This window comes from Diabrotica virgifera, chromosome 7 (genome assembly GCF_917563875.1).
Source record: "Diabrotica virgifera virgifera chromosome 7, PGI_DIABVI_V3a".
Classification (NCBI taxonomy): Eukaryota; Metazoa; Arthropoda; class Insecta; order Coleoptera; family Chrysomelidae; genus Diabrotica; species Diabrotica virgifera.
Window position 1 is genome coordinate 250085039 of NC_065449.1, and position 19796 is coordinate 250104834.

The 19796-nt window shown below is 31.4% G+C and overlaps 1 protein-coding gene across 6 annotated transcripts in view; it reads right to left on the minus strand.

Annotated features, from left to right (window-relative positions):
* The window catches only part of LOC126888417 (uncharacterized), a 34584-nt gene that overhangs the window by 12728 nt on the left and 2060 nt on the right, over positions 1–19796 (minus strand). For all 6 annotated transcript variants that reach the window (XR_007699547.1, XR_007699543.1, XR_007699546.1 and 3 more), the window contains exons 2-4: positions 11411–11738; positions 6829–6952; positions 1282–1604 (exon numbers count right to left, since the gene is read on the minus strand). Coding sequence is in view for 1 of the 6 variants with exons in the window: in XM_050656668.1 (XP_050512625.1) it covers positions 1282–1604; positions 6829–6952; positions 11411–11738 (775 nt within the window). In the remaining 5 variants the exon portion in view is untranslated. The remainder of the gene's footprint in view (positions 1–1281; positions 1605–6828; positions 6953–11410; positions 11739–19796) is intronic.

Consider the following 19796-nt stretch of genomic DNA (forward strand, 5'->3'; position numbering starts at 1 on the left):
AAACTATTAAAAACTACTTTTTTATGTAAATGTAACGAATAAAGAAAGAAAATTAGTAATAAATTTTACAAAAAACACACAAGCACAAAATACAACATTTTGTGAAGACAATTAAACACTACTTTTGTATGTAAATATAACAATGTAACAAATAAAGAACGAAAAATAATTTATCAGTAATACATTTTGCAAAAAAAAACATGTTTGAAAAATTAGAAGCTACTTTTAATAAAATATTTTTAATATTTAATTACATAAGGTGTTCAAAATTACGTCCTAACACATTTATGCACGCCTAAAAACGATCATTTAATGAGCTACTTACTCTACGAAGCATTTGTAAATTAACACATCAAAATACAATTTGCATTGTATTTTTCATATAATCCCTTGTTGCTGGAGGTATTTTATAAACTTTATTATTAACGTAACCTCAAAAAAATCAATCCAGTTTATTAAATTCTGGTGATTTGGATGGCCACGCTACTGGTCCATTGAAAAATGAAAATAGCTCAAAAACTAATAAATTTAGACATAGGGAATGTTATCTAAAAATGAAAGTACGGTAATGGTACTTTTCAATAGTGATATAAAATACAGGGTGTTCCATTTAAAATTACTGAGAAAATAATGTACATGCGTTTTGACTCACCCTAGATTTGATATAAAGAAAATTAGCAATGTCAATAATTCTTGAAAGTTTTGAGAATACGTAAAAAAATATGGCATTAATAAAGCATTGCTGTTTTGCTTATTTTTATTTATACAGGGAGTTCAACTTGTTACGATTTTCATATAAAATTGGTTATATAACTTTGTAAATATACCCTGTATAACATAACAAACCTTTATATTTTTGTGATGGAGAAGTTAACAGGATTGCGAATTTAAAATAACTTTTAAATTAAGTGTTCCATTAAAAAAAAACTTAAGTTTGGTCTGCCACTGTGTTATCGAACACCCTGTAACATTCACATTCTAACTAATTTTGTAATGTGAAGCTCAAAGGTGGCTAAAATTTTTGTTATTAACTTTTATTGCTATCTATTACTATAGCGGATCTATTGAGTTTTACCCCACTAATCAATCACCCTGTATACACTAAGTATAGTTGTGGCACGTTATGGAAAATAAAACAAAAAAATTAATAGCGCCATCTGTTATCGAGCAACAAACTTATTGAACAACCTGTTATATAAAAGAAAGGAAGATCTGCTAAAATGTTATTTTTGTGATGGCAAAAACTCAGAAAGTTCGATTTTAAGAAAACAGAATACTTACTTAAACTAATTATGACATCATTTCTTAATATCTGCGTCACGGAAGTATCACTCAACGGAAAATTAAACGAAATTTTCGTTTTCTTCTTCATCAAATCCATAGTGGACCCTTCTATCGTTCCGTATTCTATTATTTTTACTTCGTTATTGATTAGGAACGTACAAACACCATCCCACATCTTCATACATGACAAACTCGATGGCGAATAGATCCTGGAGAACCAAATTTCAGACAATTCTCGTCTACCTCCCTCGATGCTTTTTAGTTTTGCTATGGTGATTCGGCCTCCTATTTTTTCGTAGCAAATAAAATTTTTGTAAACACTGGAAACATAAATAAAAATCATAAGAATAGTTGTCATGCCGACCATAAGAATGATGTGCACAAAATAGAATCTATCTACCTATCTAATTAGCCTTCTTCGGTCCATCTTTGGACATAGGTCTGCTTCGTCTATATTCCCACAGTCTCCAATTTATGAGAATTTTGTTCCATCGGTCTTCTTTTTGTCTTATAGTGTGTCTGGCAAATCTCCATTTCAACTTTGCAACTTCTTGTCTAACAAACCTAACTTTGGTTTTCTCTCTTATCCACTAGTTTCTCTTTTTATCCATTAGTCTTATGTGCAACATTTGCCTTTCCATTGCTCTTTGCGTTTTTATGATCTTGTCCATGTTTGCTTTCGTAAACGTCCACGTTTGGGAACCGTAAGTGAGAACAGGGAGTACGCATTGATTGTATACCTTGTCTTGTCTTAAGATGTTGTGGATATCTTTTGTTTTTAAGGATGTAGCTTAGTTTTCCAAATGCCGCCCATGCCAGTCTAAGTCGTTTTGATCTCTGCTGTTTGGTTTTCCTCGTTAAGTTTTATAATTTAGAAATATAATAGAAAGAAAATATAAGGTTTTTGGTAGCTAACTGTATCAAGGACAAAGTAATAGCTTTTTAGCCCAGTAAATGAACGGAAATTCGGCGATACCGTGTAATTTTCAGGGGCAACTCCAAATTGCATGAAAATTTGGATTTAGGTTCTACTTACCCTCCACTTCAAAGTTGAAATTGTGCCGTTGGTTGCTTTTACTTAGGGGGTGACAGTCACCCCTTCTCGGGGGTGAAAAAACATACGTTCAAGATAAGACCGAAAATGGATAAATTGACAGATTTTAAGCAACTTTTGCTCGGTAGAGTTTTTTACTTAAGTCAATACTTTTTGAGTTATTTGCCATTGAAAATGTTGATTTTTCGACAAAAAACTACGCTTTCAGACGGTTTTTCGCAAATAACTCAAAAAGTAAATATTTTATCGAAAAAAAAATCCTTAGCAAAAGTGTAGCTTATAAAAAACCCAAAAAAAATGGTGTATCCGTAAAGTCTATCAATCAAATAAAAACTAAGTTGTAGCTCATGAAAAATACGTTCTTATTCGTGTAATTCCAAATCGAATATTTCAAGGTGAAATCGCCGAAAAATGGATAAATTGACCAATTAAGCATTTTTAGGGAAAAACCCATTTAAACTTTTGTGTTTATAAAAAGATTTGTTTTAATTGTTAACAAAAGTTTTAGCATTAAAAATAAGCGAGTTACGCTCAAAATAAAGTTGGCCCTCTTTTTTTTGTAAAAAATCATGAAAATCTCGCCGTTTTTAGTTCCCCAAATAAAATTAATCGCTTCCGCTTTACAAACAATTTACTTACCTATCTATTTTTTATATGATCTGTCAGCCTCACCGGTTTAAAGTGTTTATTTTTGAAAGAGTTATAATTGAGAAAGCTTGAATGGGTCACTAATCACGAGTGTATGCAAATAGGGAACTTGCATAAATTTTTAAATTCGAAAAAATGTTATAAATCACAACAGAACATAATTTAAAACATGTATCAAAGATAAAAAAGTTTTGTTTGTCTTTCGTTTGGCTCCTAAAGACGATTAAAAATTCAAATTAAAACAGGTGGTCTAAAATGCGTCGTGACGTCACTTGGTTTTACATGTACATTTTTCCAATAAAGTAAACAGAATTTTAAATTAGACGTTATAAACGTCAGTAGAAAATACATTTATGTGACGTTACAAGTGTTTTTGATCGTTAGACCTATTCATAGAAAATTTGTACTTTTACAAAATGGTTTTATTTTCAATAGTAAACCTTCGTTCCTTTCCTTCAAAAACAGTATAAAACTACAATTTTAACAAACTGGTATATATTATTACAATGATATACGATAAATGTCATTAGAATATAAATATTTTTGACTTATTCCACGACGATGAGCTTGCCAAATACCCAAGTAGGTGGAGGCCAATAAACTAAAGAAGGAAAAGAAGAATATACCTAAATATAAGGTTGTGTCTAGGTATACGCTAACGTGTACGCAAATAAAAAAGTTAGTGTCAGTGATTTCTTATTTTTTATTTGTTTAGTGTTTGTTTTTAAATTAACTACGGAGTGTGGACAATTATTTAGTTCTTTTAATGAGTTTAAGAACATTTTAAAACAGTACGAAAAAGATAAGAGACTATAAATTAATATATATTTTTTTTAGTTATAAATGAAATAGTATTACCGTAAAAGATTAAAATATAAGGACGACCTAAAGCTTTCACAATAATAATTAACTTGTTCTGAAGCTATTATCCTTGTGGCATTTTTGTAATCAACTATTCTAAATGAGAACTAAGCCACAATTTAACTAAAAAATTGATTTTATTAACGTTTCGACTTCTAAACCGGATGTCGTTGTCAAAATACAAAATATTATTAAATTAAACAAAAATGTTGTTGCTTAGTAAAAAATTTTTTCTAATAATTTATTTAATCTGACTAATTTTTGTATTTTGACAATGACATCCGATTTGGACGTCTAAACGTTAATAAAATATTTTTTTAGTTAAATTGTGGCTTATTTTGCATTTAGAATAGTTGATTATAATAATTCACTTACGTATAAAAATTATTTTAACAATATTTTGTACCTACATGTCGTTTAAACTAAATACATATAATTATTTTGCTAACCTAAATATATACTTTTATATTATACATTGATTTATTACAATTAAGTTTGAAACATCTGAATAGTTCTGCTTCCCTTCCCTTAACAAATATGTTTCTATCAAACAAACACTAAACATATCAAAATAGCATGTACCAAAATATATAGTCACTGGGCAAGCTAAATAATGACGTCACTGGCTTGATGAAGTTTAATTCGCGTCTACCTAACTTTTTTATTTGCGTACACGTTATTGTGTACCTAGACACAGCGAAATATAACCATAATAAAAACTAATGCAAAACTATGTGACGTCACGGGCCGTTTGAACTACTTTATACCGCAGAAGACTTTAAATATGTATTTCTAAGTTATTACGAGTTTTTGAAGCGTGAAATTTTGGAAATCTCATTTTTAAACAAAACTGAACATTATTATCTAATAAAAAAAATGTGCAAGTTCCCTATTGTGAACAGCCATATCTTAACCAATTTTTGTCTTACGGGGAAACAAAATGAAACTAGCATATTTATAATAGCAAAACCTACATTTTTTTACTCTTTAAGATTTTTCTTATCACTAATACTTTTTAAGTTATTTTAAAAAAATGAAATTTTTCAAAAAATTTTAGATTTTTACTATAAAACCAAATGTTTTCAGAAATAAGCACTTCAAACCAATCAAACTTACAGACCATATGAACAATACACATACAGTTAAAATAGATGGTAAAGCCAAACGATTAATTTCATTTAGAGTGCTAAATAGAGGGATTCTTTCACGATTTTTTTTTACCAAAAAAAGGGGCCAACTTTTTTTTTCAGTGTAACTCGTTTATTTTTGATGCTGTAAACTTTTGTAAAAAACAAATAATAAGATTTCTTTCGATACTTTAAAAATGTTAATAAGGTTTTCCCGAAAAATGCTTCTTTCTTCGGTGAATTAGACGAATAAGAACGTATTTTTCATGATCTACAACTTTGCTTCTACTCAATTTGTAGACTTTACTGGTACACCATTTTTTTCGTTTTTTTATAGGCTACAGCTACACTTGCTAAAAATATTTTTTTCGATAAAATATTTACTTTTTGAGTTATTTGGGAAAAACGGTCTGAAAACGTAGTATTTTTGTCGAAAAATCAACATTTTAAATCGCGAATAACTCGAAAAGTATTGACTTACGTAAAAAACTTTATAGAACAAAAGGTGCTTAAAATAAGTCAATTTATCAATTTCCGGCCTTATTTTAAACACGCGTTTTTCACCCCCCGAAAAGGGGTAAATGTCACCCCCAAGTAAAAGCAACCAACGGCACAAATTCAACTTTGAAGTGGAGGGTAAGTAGAACCTAAATCCAAATTTTCATGCAATTCGGAGTTGCCCCTGGAAATTACACTCCAAAACGGTCATTTATTGGGCTATTTACTCAGGTCTTTGATAGGATGATTGGAGGAATGAAGACAAAAGTAAATATATGATGATAGAAGGGACACAAGAAAAAAAAAAGAAAAAAATTTTAGTGCGAGTTCTGTAAGTGGGAAAAATTATAGTTTTAAAAGGGTGGACAATTTTGAATACCCTAGGTCAGTGGTTCTTAATCTTTTTGAGTCATGTACACTTCGCGTCATATAAAACTGGTACACTTTTTTTTTCCAACGTAAACCTGTGTTCAGACTGACAATTCTTGTTCGTGAATCACTTCGTTGTTGCCATCACAGATAACGGAATTGCACTAAATCTAAATACAAAAAAAATAACGTTTAAAATATATATTTCGAATCGTAATACATATATTTAAATTCCACACTTGTTCACTGTAAAAGTTATTCATTTTGTATTAATTTCAAATTAAATTTTTAATTTTTCCAGTGTGTTTTATTTATTCAACACAACTTAATGCAGTTTTGTCCTACAATTTACGAGAAATCAATCACACCTCTCGATTTGACATTAAACATAATAATTTAATGTCATGTCAAGATTTATTATCTATCATTATTTTTGAATTGAAATATTTTCGTAAATTATAATAAAACACGAATAAATGTATGGATACTTAATTGAGATGACGGAAAATTACAATTATTTTAGTTTTTAGTATATTAAAAAATGCGCCGGTCTGTCGCACAGCCCCGTTTTTACCTAATTTGATATAATATTTTCGTTGAACTGGCAACGTTGCCCTAGAAATTAGAATGACACTTGTGACAAGATCAACTTACACAACTTGAAAAACACGATTTTCGGTTATAAGAGTTGTACCAGTTTTTTTTGACGCGAAGTGTACCACAAAATACTTTTTAATATTTTTGGTACCACCTAACTGAAATAACTACCTATCTAGATAGGTAATCTAATTAACTGTAATAGTGGTGATTTTGACAGTTTTGCGTTTGTGTACCACCGCAAATAATGATATGTACCACCAGTGGTACATGTACCACAGATTGAGAACCGCTGCATAAGGTCTTAACAGCCTGCATATCAATAAAATCGACAGTACCAAAATGATTTAGACATTTTCTGTGAAAAAATGTACAAAAAATGTTATTTACCTGTGTGATTTTACATCATGGACTTCTAGATGATTTGAATACAGTCCATCAAAGCAAAATATATTAAGACCATTGTTAAATGAAAGTGCAAGGCACATATCAATGCCTTTTGCATCATGTTCACCTAAAAATCATTGAATGTTATATTTGTGGTGACGTCACATATTTTTTGCAAACACTGCAAATTCTAGAGCTCATTTTATATTGATTCATAGGAAAATTTTATTGGTGTAGGTATTGTATAGTATATTTGGACCTTGGAGGTGAACTACACTATGTCGACATGGTGTTGTTTTAAATACGTTTAATCCACTTATTTTATTAGTTGGATTATACAGGGTGTCCCGAAAAGATTGGTCATAAATTATACCACACATTCTGGGGTCAAAAATAGTTCGATTGAACATAACTTACCTTAGTACAAATGTGCTCATAAAAAAAGTTACAGCCCTTTGAAGTTACAAAATGAAAATTGATTTTTTTTTAATATATCGAAAACTATTAGAGATTTTTTATTGAAAATGGACATGTATCATTCTTATGGCAGGAACATCTTAAAACAAAATTATAGTGAAATTTGTCCACCCCATAAAAATTTTATGGGGGTTTTGTTCCCTTAAACCCCCCTAAACTTTTGTGTACGTACCAATTAATTCATTATTGTGGTACCATTAGTTAATCACAACGTTTTTAAAACTTTTTTGCCTCTTGGTATTTTTTCGATAAGCTAGATTTTATCGAGATGCGGCATATTTTTTAATATATTTAGATAAAAATTTTATGGGGGTTTTGTTCCTTTAAACCCCCCAAATGTTTGTGTACGTTCCAATTGAACTATTGTTTTGGTACCATTAGTTAAACACAGTGTTTTTAAAACTTTTTTGCCTCTTAGTCTTTTTTTGATAAGTTACCTTTTATCGAGATGTGGCTTCTTTTTCAAAATATACCTAAAAATGTAAATTATAAATAAATTTTCAGATTATTGACAGGTCTCTCGTACTTATTAACCATATACAAATATGTGGTGGATTCGACAACTATTCAAAATATCTCGATAACCAGTGGCTTATCGAAAAAGTACTAGGAGGCAAAAAAGTTTTAAAAACATTGTGTTTCATTAATGGTGCCACAATAATAATTTAATTGGAACGTACACAAAAGTTTGGGAGGGTTTAAGGGAACAAAACCCCATAAAATTTTTATGGGGTGCACAAATTTCACTTTAATTTTTATTTAAGATGTTGCTGCCATAAGAATGCCATATGTCCATTTTTAATAAAAAATCTCCAAGAGTTTTCGATATATGAAAAAAAATCGATTTTCATTTTGTAACTTCAAAGGGCTGTAACTTTTTTTGTGTGCACTATTGTATATAGGTAAGTGAGGTTCAATCAACCTATTTTTGACCCCAGAATCTGTGGTATAATTTATGACCAATCTTTTCGAGACACCCTGTATAAATTTGTTATTAGTCGAGGAAATGAAGCTGAAAAAATGGCAAAACCTCGCAATTTTTTCGTCCAGCATCGATTTGTACAAAAATTTGGTATTAGGCTCATTACACCCTCTAGTTCATTTTCTATATTGAGCCGTTGTACGCTTTTTTTTGTAAGGGTGAAAACTACTCCTAGTTGTAAAAAATCATAAAATAACATTTTAAACTTTAATATTGTCAACATTTGGTTCTTATGAGTTACATAATGAATGTTTTATGCTTTAAGATATTATACTATCATAATATTTCAACCCTTAAAACCACCCTTGTTGGAGCTATATATAAAAAAATTACTTATCCTAAAAGAATAATTTCGGCTTGCATCGATTTACATAAAAATTTGGGATTAGGATTATCTCACCCTGTACTTCATATTCTATATCATGCTTAAGGGCGTTGATTATTTTTAGGGGTGTAAACAACCCCTTATTGTCAAAAATTATATAAAAACATTGTATACATTAATATGGGTAAAATTTGGTTTTGATTGGTTAAATAATGATTGTTTTATACTTTAGGATATAACATCATAATACTTCAACCCTTAAAAACCACCCTTAATAACATTAGAGTTTTTATAAGTAGATATTTTAATAGGTCTATACAGAAAAAAAAATGAATTAAAGAATTACAAAAACATTTATTTACACAAAAATACCTATTTACAAATATGTACAAATACAAAGTTTTTTAGTCATCTTCCAGTATAAGAACCGGTTCTGTGGTATTATACATACATTGAAAATTATCCATAAGCGAACTATTCGAATTTTTCGAAAAAGAAAATTCGTTTTATAAACATAGCTCCTTCATTTTTGGCGGTGAAAAGATTTTTCAAAAATGACTTTATAGGATTTTTGAAGAGTTATAAGACTGTGTCAACTAAATTCCGTAAAATCCCTCAGTTTTTAATTAGGGTGGGTTTAAAGGGCTCGAATAAGGGGGTGTTTGCTCGTAAATAGAAGTTTTAAACAGCTATATCTCGCTAACTGTTCACTGTAATGAAAATCTATGCACAAGGGAATTTTAGTTATTAAAGTAGTTACAATTTGGTAATGTATCATTTTTTTCGTATCTCCAGTATTTTCGGAGATATTTTGAAGTAAAAGGTGAAAAATGGGAAATTCCAAAAAATTAATTTTTCTTTAAACTCCAATTTTTCTAAAACTAGGCCTTTTAAATAGGTCAAACTTCTTGGATGTATTGATAATACAAATATAAAAGGAATTACAGGAAGGTGAAGACCAATTATTAATCAGGAGGGTAGTTAGCGGGTTGTTTTCACTGATTTTTTTCATAGAGAAAAACAGGTACCGACTTTTTTTAATCATAAGTCGCTTACTTTTCAGACTAGAAATTTTTATTATTTTTTTTAAAGGCCTAACTGTATACTTTAAAAAAGATTATTTAAGCTTTCATCGCAAAATACAAAAGTTTTTCCGTTATTTTACTTTGAATATTTCAAATTATGCATTTGACGAAAAAAGCTAACTTTTAACATGCCGTATCTCGGTTTGTATTGGTCTTAGCGATATTACAGAAAAATAATTTGGTTTGTGTTACTAAAAGATACAATTTTGATATCTACAGTTTTTTTGATTAAATGCATATTTTTCGAGGTATTCTCAAAAAACCTTCTAAAAAAGTCGATTTTTTCATCGAAAAACTGTTACTTTCAAGCGCGAATAACTCGAAAAATATTAGTTTTACGAAGAAAATGTAAAAAACATTTTTTTCTTATAATCACTTTTTAAATCGATTTACATAGTTAAAATGTAATAAAAAATTCCCGCCCCCGAGATGGGGTGGCAACCACCCCCAAGGTTTTAGCGTACAGCGGCATGATATAGAAAATGATCCTTGGACTATTCCCTACCTTCTGTGAAAATTTCAAGTAAATCCATGCTGGACGAAAAAATTGCGAGCCAAAATGCTTCATTTCCTCGACTATACAGGGTGTCCCAGACTAATTTAGCCACGCTATATCTCTTAAACGAATAGAGATTTTCGAATGGGACAGAAAGTGATCTATTCTACTTGTAATACACTTTAATATGACGTAGAAAAAAATCATCCCCTAAATATTCATCCCTTAGTTACAACCCCTAACTTTAATTTTTTTAATAGCACCCTGTATATTTTTTATAGTTTTGGATGTGGTCTTCTATCGTCTATTCAACACATTTTTTGAAAATAAAATCGGTTCGTAAATTACCAAGAAAATATCAGTTTAGTTTTGTTAATTATGTGTCCCAGACTAATTTATCCAGGCTATATTTCTTAAACGAATAGAGATTTTCGAATGGGACAAAAACTGATCTATTATATTTGTAATACACTTTAATAAAAAAAATTATCCCCCAAATATTCATCCCTTAGTTACAACCCCTAACTTATTTTTTTAATAGCACCCTGTAAGTTAGGGAGGAATATTTAATAGATGAATTTTTTCTACGCCATATGAAAGTGTATTACAAATGGAATAGATCAGTTTTTGTCTCATTCGAAAATCTCTATTCGTTTAAGAAATATAGCCTGGATAAATTAGTCTGGGACACATAATTAACAAAACTAAACTGATATTTTCTTGGTAATTTACGAACCGATTTTATTTTTAAAAAATGTGTTGAATAGACGATAGAAGACAACATCCAAAACTAGAAAAAAATATACAGGGTGCTATTAAAAAAATTAAAGTTAGGGGTTGTAACTAAGGGATGAATATTTAAGGGATGATTTTTTTGTACGCCATATTAAAGTGTATTACAAGTAGAATATATATCACTTTTGTCCCATTCGAAAATCTCTATTCGTTTAAGAGATATAGCGTGGCTAAATTAGTCTGGGAAACCCTGTATATATTATCATTAAAATATGGACATATTGTCTATCAAACAATGTTCAAATTTTTATAACATTCTAAGTGCTCCAAATTTTGTTGCAAACACACGCTAAACACAGTTGGTCGAAATGACATAGTGTAGTTAACCTCCGAGATCTAGAAATATGGTTTTTTACTTGAGGTTTTGATATTAAATGAGTTCTAACTTTCGCATTTTATGTTACATATAAACAAAATTTATTTACTTTCGATAAAAGTAAGGCTGTTTATCCTTACTGCTAAAAGCCTAGCAGAAAATACAATTTTCCACTGATTTGTAAATATCCTAAGTCGCCCATCTTGGGATCCTACGGCTATAAAATGGCGAGAAACAGCCATACATGATATTTTAGGTACTTCTACAGGACTTAAAATAATATCACACACTACTTGTTTGGGGTTTTCCCAAGAACTCCAATTTATGTAAATATTTAGCCATTTATCATAGCTCTCTTCATTGTAACGTTGCAAATACTCTATAAGTTGATTCTTTGGTATATCTTCATTGCAACAGCATTTCCAGATTTCTGTTTTCTAAAAAATAGTGATTTTTGTTAAAAAAACTGTCGATAACAAAGTATATACCTCAAACAGAGCTAAAATCATCTTCAAAAAATTATCTAATGTTATAAAATCCTAATGGAACAAGTCACACAGTCGGTCCGGTACGCATCTAAACATTCCGTATATGTATTTGGACCATAGGAGTTTTCTATTGGTTCGTTGCAGCACGCGGTAATATTTTAACCAATAGGCGGCGAGGTTCCAGATGCATATACGGAATGTTGGTCGGTCCCAAATTCATATACGGATTGTTACAATATCGTACACCAAAAAAGATAAGTTTTTTTAGAGTCTTTTAAAAGGAGATTGATTTTAAAATACTTGTTACTATATTATTAAATAAAAATAAAACAATTATAGTATTTCGAATGTTATTTGGTGCGAAATGCATATGCGGAATGTTAATTATTCGTAGACCAAAATAAATACAGAGAGAGTCTGTAATTTGAAATAAATTCAATATCTCAAATACTAATTGTTTTTTTGAAAATTGCTCAGACCCGTGGATTAGTATTTCAAATTTTCCTTTTTTACATACAATAATAATGTATATAGGGTGTCCCAATTTAGAGATATGACGTCATCGTTGATTTTCTTAAATGGCAACACTGTCATTTTGATAGGGTGTGTAAAGTTATACATCACTGCAAAATATCAAATTTTTATGCTCTGCCATTTACAAGATAATAAAAAATAACAAAGTTATGTCTGTAATTTGGAATAAATTCAATAATTCAAATAATAATTGTTTTTTTGAAAAATGCTCAGACCCGTCGATTTGTATTTCAAATTGTCATTTTTGACATAAAATAATAATGTATACAAGGTGTCCCAATTTAGAGATAGACGGCATCGTTAATTTTTTTAAATGGCAACACTAGCATTTTGATAGCTATTTTGACAGGGTGTGTAAAGTTATACATAACTTCAAAATTTCAAAATTTTTATTCCCTACCATTTATAAGATAATAAAAAATAACAGTTATGAAAAACAAGTAATCAAATAATAATGAAATTTAATTATTTCAATTAAGCAAATGCTCATAATATTGCCCACTGACCATTTGACAATAGTCTAAGAGCTGGGAGCGGATTTTGTGCGTGATAAGTAATATGGAAAAACTATACGGGGATATGTTGAATTAGTTGTGTACATGACTTTCACCAACGGCCGGAAACCAGAGTTGGGGCCGAGGGTAGTTATAAGGGGTCAAAATCGCGGATTTTATTATTTTTTTTATGACGCTCATGATCGAGATAGTGCACCAAAATTTGGGAATAAGTAGGTCATGACGTACCTAAGTCAAATCTCTAGGGGCTTAACGCTGCGTGGCCGACAAAGGGGTGGGGGTAGGGGTGAATATAAAAAATATAACGGGTTTTTCGCGACGTTCGTGATTGAAATAGTGCACCAAAATTTGGGTATAAGTAGACCATGACATAAGTAAATAAAATCCCCATAGCCGGAAACCAGAGTGGGGAAGGAAGGTAGTTATAAGGGGTCAAAAATTATGTTCTTTATTATTTTTTTGTGACGCTCATGATCGAGATAGCGCGCCAAAATTTGGGAATAAGTAGGTCATGACGTAGCTAAGTAAAATCTCCAGGAGTGGAACGCTGCGTGGTCGACAAAGGGGTGGGGCAGGGGTGAATATAAAAAAATGAAAGGGTTTTTTTGAGACGTTCGTGATAGAGATAGTGCACCAAAATTTGGTAATAAGTAGACCATGACACAACTAAGTAATATCTCCAGAGGCGGAAACCAGAGTGGCGGACGAGGGTAGTTATAAGGGGTAAAAGTCGCGGTTTTTATTATTTTTTTTGTGGCGCTCATGATGGAGATAGTGCACCAAAATTTGGGAGTATGTAGGTTATGACGTAACTAAGTAAAATCTTCAGGGGCGGAACGCTGCTTGGGGTACAAAGGGGTGGTAGGCAGTGGTGAGTATAAAAATATATGGGGGTTTTTTTGCCGTTCGTGATCGAGATAGTGCACCAAAATTTGGGAATGAGTAGATCATGACATTACTAATTAAAATCTCCAGGGGCGGAACGCTGTGTGGGGGACAAATATTGTGAGGGGTCACAAAAAAAATAATACACACTGCGACTTTGACCCCTTAAAACTACCCTCATCCCCAACTCTGGTTTCCGGCTCTGGGGATTTTACTTAGCTAAGTCATGGTCTACTTATTCCCAAATTTTGGTGCACTATCTCAATCTAGCACGTCGCAAAAAACCCTTATATTTTTTATATTCACACCTACCCCCAACCCTTTATCGGCCACGCAGCGTTCCACCCCTGGAGATTGTACTTAGTTACCTCATGACCTATTTATTCCCAAATTTTGGTCTCGATCATGAGCGTCACAAAAAAAATAATAAAAACGGCGAATTTGACCCCATATAACTACCCTCATGCCCAACTCTGGTTTCCGGCTCTGAGGATTTTACTTAGTTATGTCATGGTCTACTTATTCCCAAATTTTGGTGCACTCTGTCAATCACTAACGTCGCAAAAAAACGCCTTATATATTTTGTATTCACCCCTGCCCCACCCCTTTGTCTGCCACGCAGAGTGCCACCCCTGGAGATTTTACTTAGTTGCGTCATGACCTACTTATTCCCTAATTTTGGTGCACTCTCTCGATCATGAGCGTCACAAAAAAAATAATGAAAACGGCGAATTTGACCCCTTATAACTACCCTCATCCCCAACTCTAGTTTCCGGCTCTGGGGATTTTACTTAGTAATGTCATGATCTACTTATTCCCAAATTTTGGTCCACTATCTCAATCACGAACGTCGCAAAAAACCCTTTATATTTTTTAAATTCACCCCTACCCCCACCCCTTTGTCGGCCACGCAGCGTTCTGCCCCTAGAGATTTTACTTAGTTATGTCATGACCTACTTATTCCCAAATTTTGGTGCACTATCTCGATCATGCGCGTCATAAAAAAAAATAATAAATTCCGCGACTTTGACCCCTTATAACTACCCTCGGCCCCAACTCTGGTTTCCGGCCGTTGGTGAAAGTCATGTACACAACTAATTCAACATATTCCCGTATAGTTTTTCCATATTACTTATCACGCACAAAATCCGCTTCTATCTCTCCGACTACAATAATTGAGGGCAACATTATGAGCATTTGCTTAATTGAAATAATTAAATTCAATTATTATTTGATTACTTATTTTTTATTACTTTGTTATTTTTTATTATCTTGTATATGGTAGGGAATAAAAATTTGAAATTTTGCAGTTATGTATAACTTTACACACCCTATCAAAATAGCTATCAAAATAACAGTGTTGCCATTTAAGAAAATCAACGATGACGTCAAATCTCTAAATTGGGACACCCTTTATACATTATTATTTTATGTCAAAAATGACAATTTGAAATACAAATCGACGGGTTTAAGCATTTTTCAAAAAAACAAATAATATTTGAATTATTGAATTTATTCCAAATTACAGACATAACTTTGTTATTTTTTATTATCTTGTATATGGTAGGGAATAACAATTTGAAATTTTGCATTTATGTATAACTTTATACACCCAATCAAAATGGCTATCAAAATGATAGTGTTGCCATTTAAGAAAATCAACGATGACGTCATATCTCTAAATTGGAACACCCTGTATACATTATTATTGTATGTCAAAAAGGACAATTTGAAATACTAATCGACTGGTCTGAGCAATTTTCAAAAAAACGATTAGTATTTGAGATATTGAAATTATTCCAAATTACAGACTCTCTCTGTATATAAACCAGAATATAATATTTAAAACACAACCGCAAACGTTATAACCAAGTTAACATTTATTTTCGTCTGATAGCACACAGCCCTAAACTTCAACAGAATTGAATTGAATAGCTGAAACAGATCTAAACATACTTAACAACACGTGCAAGTCATTAAAAATTGTGAGAAATAGTCAAATAAAGAAATATGTATGTATCTCAAATCTATACCATCCCATTTATGAATTTTGCACCAAATAGGTACCTAATCATTGTTATATTTTGCTTTAATAATACATCAATAAGATAGGTATTCTAAAATCAGTCTCCTTTAACTGATTAATAAAAAGTCCCATTTTTGGTCTACGAATAATTAACATTCCGCATATGAATTTCGCACCAAATAACATTCGAAATACTATAATTGTTTTATTTTTATTTAATAAGACAGTAACAAGTATTTTAAAATCAATCTCCTTTTAAAAGACTTATCTTTTTCGGTGTACGATATTGTAACAATCCGTATATGAATTTGGGACCGACCAACATTCCGTATATGCATCTGGAACCTCGCCGCCTATTGGTTAAAATATTACCGCGTGCTGCAACGAACCAGCAATAGAAAACTCCTATGTTCCAAATACATATACGGAATGTTTAGATGCGTCCGGTACGATTTCGATATGAAAACATTGAATGTTTTCATAAATGTTTTCATAAACTACGCACCATCGCAAATGCCCCGTGGTACATTTCCAACCAAACCCTTCATACAGACCTAAACATCCCGTTAGTCAGCACAGTAATTCAAGAAAGAGCCAACAGACATCACGAGAAATTGGAAGACCACCCCAACCGATTAATATTACCATTACTGCAGCCACTAAACAACAGAAGATTGCGAAGATTATGGCCCATAGATCTTCGCTGAAACTGAGGTGAAACCGCTGGGTGATGTACCTCATAACGCCATTTTAGTGTACAATAATACATTGATATATGTTATTGTACTTGTTATCAAATTAGCTTATAGAATATGTAATTCTGATTGCTAATAAATGCTTACAAAAAAAAAACATTGAATGAGGTTTAATAAATGTCATTTTATTTTGTTATTTCTTTTTTATAACAGCTTCAGAATGACTGAATCGAATTAGCTAATTTCGATTTTAAAACATTTGTAGAAGTTCAAGGAAGGTTTAAAAGGTGAAAAAACCACATGGTTTAAAAGGTGAGAGTAAACCATTAAAAACAACAATGTTATTGTCATATACACACAGTTATATTATACTCCTTTAGATTGGTGTCACTAAGACTGCGGCTAACATCAGGTCTATTTCCTTTTTTAAGTTTCCTGTGAAATCCATGCTTTTGGCACTTTGTTTGATCTAAATATGGTATTTAGAATTGTTTCATTAAATTAATAATTCTGTATGCCGGAATGGCCGGAGGTAAAAGGCACTATGTCACAACACTATGTCACAAATTTGTAATTTTACAGACGCGTTTTAAGTTTATTTTTGTGTTTCTTTATTCTTCAGATTATTAACTTTCAAAATTGTATTATTTAAAACACATATTGTGATACTAACCTTGATTTATTTAAAAAATAATAAAACACAATGTAGTGGACATAGTTCTGTTTACCTCATCACGATCTTTTGGGTCATGGTACTAATACAATGGATGTTTACTAAAAATGCATTATACAATGTTAAACTTTAACTTGTTTCTCCTTCATAACAAACATTACAGGGTAAAGGATAATAATTTACCCTGCTTGTTTAATACTGGATTTATTTTGTAACTTCCTTCATTTATGTGGACATGAAACCCTATACCTCTGTGTACATTGCTTTTGTATAGGATTTCATGTCCACATGGTGCCCTCTGCCCTAAACAAAATGTGACATGATACCTACTTTTTATAAAGTGCTTATCTTTGTTATTTTATAATGTAGGACGTAGTGCTTTATACCTCTGTGTGGAGAATTAAAAGTTCATTATAACTGCAGTATAATCCAAAAATGGACATAGTGCCCTTTACCTCTGGCTTTACCTTTAGAATTATTAAAGTACACTCACCGGCACAAAATTCCGCCACCCAAAATTTTTGATTAAATTTGACAATTTATAACTTTATTATTTTTGCTCCGATTTTCAAGATTTTTGCACCAGTTTGTAGGTACATCTATTGATATTGTTTGGTATCATTCCGGTAACAAAGAAATTTTGCTTGCATGGCATTATGCAGGAGTGAATGGCAGCGTTGTATTTTCTCCTAACCTTAAAAAATTCTGTAGAAAAATGGAATAGCTGATTTTGTTTCATAGTCTTGTCATATTATCCCGGATGCATCACAAAAATTTTGTTTTCTGAATTATCCGAATATCTCTTTTCTTGTAAGAACTGTACCATTTTTTGTAAATAAAAACACAGATTGGTTCATAAAATAGAGGTTAAATTGATAAGATTAGAATGGTCCGCATGCAGCCCAGATCTCAATCCTATTGAGCATTTATGGAATGAATTAAAAAAAGCTATTCGCCGTTATCCTAGGCCTCCAGAAAATTTGGTACAGTTATGGCCCTGGTAGAGGAATATCGGGCTATTCCCCAGGCAAGGATAACACATCTTTATTCGATGCTAAACAGATTACGAGCAGTCGTTGCTGCAAGAGGTGGACATACCCACTATTGAATTGTTTTGTTTTGTTGTTAAATTTGTTTTGTTTTGTTAATTTTAGTGCGTTTGATATTTTTAATTAAATAAACCTTCAAAGCAGTATTTTTATTTACAGCTCTTACAAGAAAAGAGATATTCGCATAATTCAAAAAACAAAACCTTATAGGTCTGGATCCCGCGTATGAAAAAAAAGTTGATTAATAGCAAGCTGAAAATTTGTTAATAGCTTAAGGGTGTCTAGTCAGATAAACTTTGATATATGGGAACACTGGAAAAGGGGCAGTTTTAGTTGTGGAACAGGTTAAAAATTTGGAACGGTCAGACCACGAAAACGGCACATTTATTTTGTCCGACAGAATAGAGTTAAACTTTTCGAACAGAGATTAAACTCTCATGCAAAAATCAGACTGCTATTTATCACCTGTCATAATTCCTATCATTTGACATATTCTAGATGTTCCACTCATTAAAACGCCCATTTGGTGATAAATACCAGTCTGATTTTTGCATGAGAGTTTAATCTCTGTTCGAAGAGTTTAAGTCTATTCTGTCGGACAAAATAAATGTGCCGTTTTCGTTGTCTGACCGTTCCAAATTTTTAACCTGTTCCACAATTAAAACTTCCCCTGCTCCAGTGTTCCCATATATCAAAGTTTGTCCGACTAGACACCCTTAAGCTAATAACAAATTTTCAGCTTGCTATTCATTAACTTTTTTTTCATACGCGGGATCCAGACCTATTAGTGATACCTCCAGGATAATACAAAAGGAGTATGAAATAAAATCAGCATTCCAATTTTTCCACAGAATTTTTTAAAGTTAGGAGAAAACACAACGCTTCCATTCACCCCCATATAATGCCATCTAAGCAAACATTTTTTGTTACCAGAATAATAACAAACGATATCAATACATGCACCAATTCATCAAAAATTTTGGGTGGCGGAATTTTGTGCCGGTGAGTGTATATTGCATTACTTAATGCAAAACCTTGACTTTTTAATTTTATCGCAAAGAAAATGTTTAAAAATAGTTTTTATTATTGTAAGTAAACAATGTTTTAAAATTATTTTTAATTATAAACATATTTTCTGTACTTATATTAATTTTCGATATTGTCAAAAATGGAGATATTCTTGAGCAAGGAACACATTTTTTACACACTTCCTATACAACTAACAACATTTGATATCTGATGGGATATTGTATAAGATGTTCTTCCTTAGACTTCTACAAATATTTCAAAATCAAAAGTAGCCTAATCATCCCATCATCGACAAGTAATCACTAGTTAATAATATAATACAGGAATTAAGTGCATTTGAAAGCTGATTAAAGAATAAACAAAATGGGGCTTGTAACAGACAAAAGATCAGATGACTGATCATCTGACTGATCAAGCCTGGAATGATATGATCATCTTTACTGCTTTTACAGCAGAAGAACAAGAGCTAAAATATCCCTCAATTTTCAAAAAAAGTGACAAAAGGATATCAAATAACTATAAAGGGATAAATGCTATGTCTTTAATAACAATAATCTTTTCCATAGTTATAAAAGAAAAAATAGAACAGCACACAGACCAT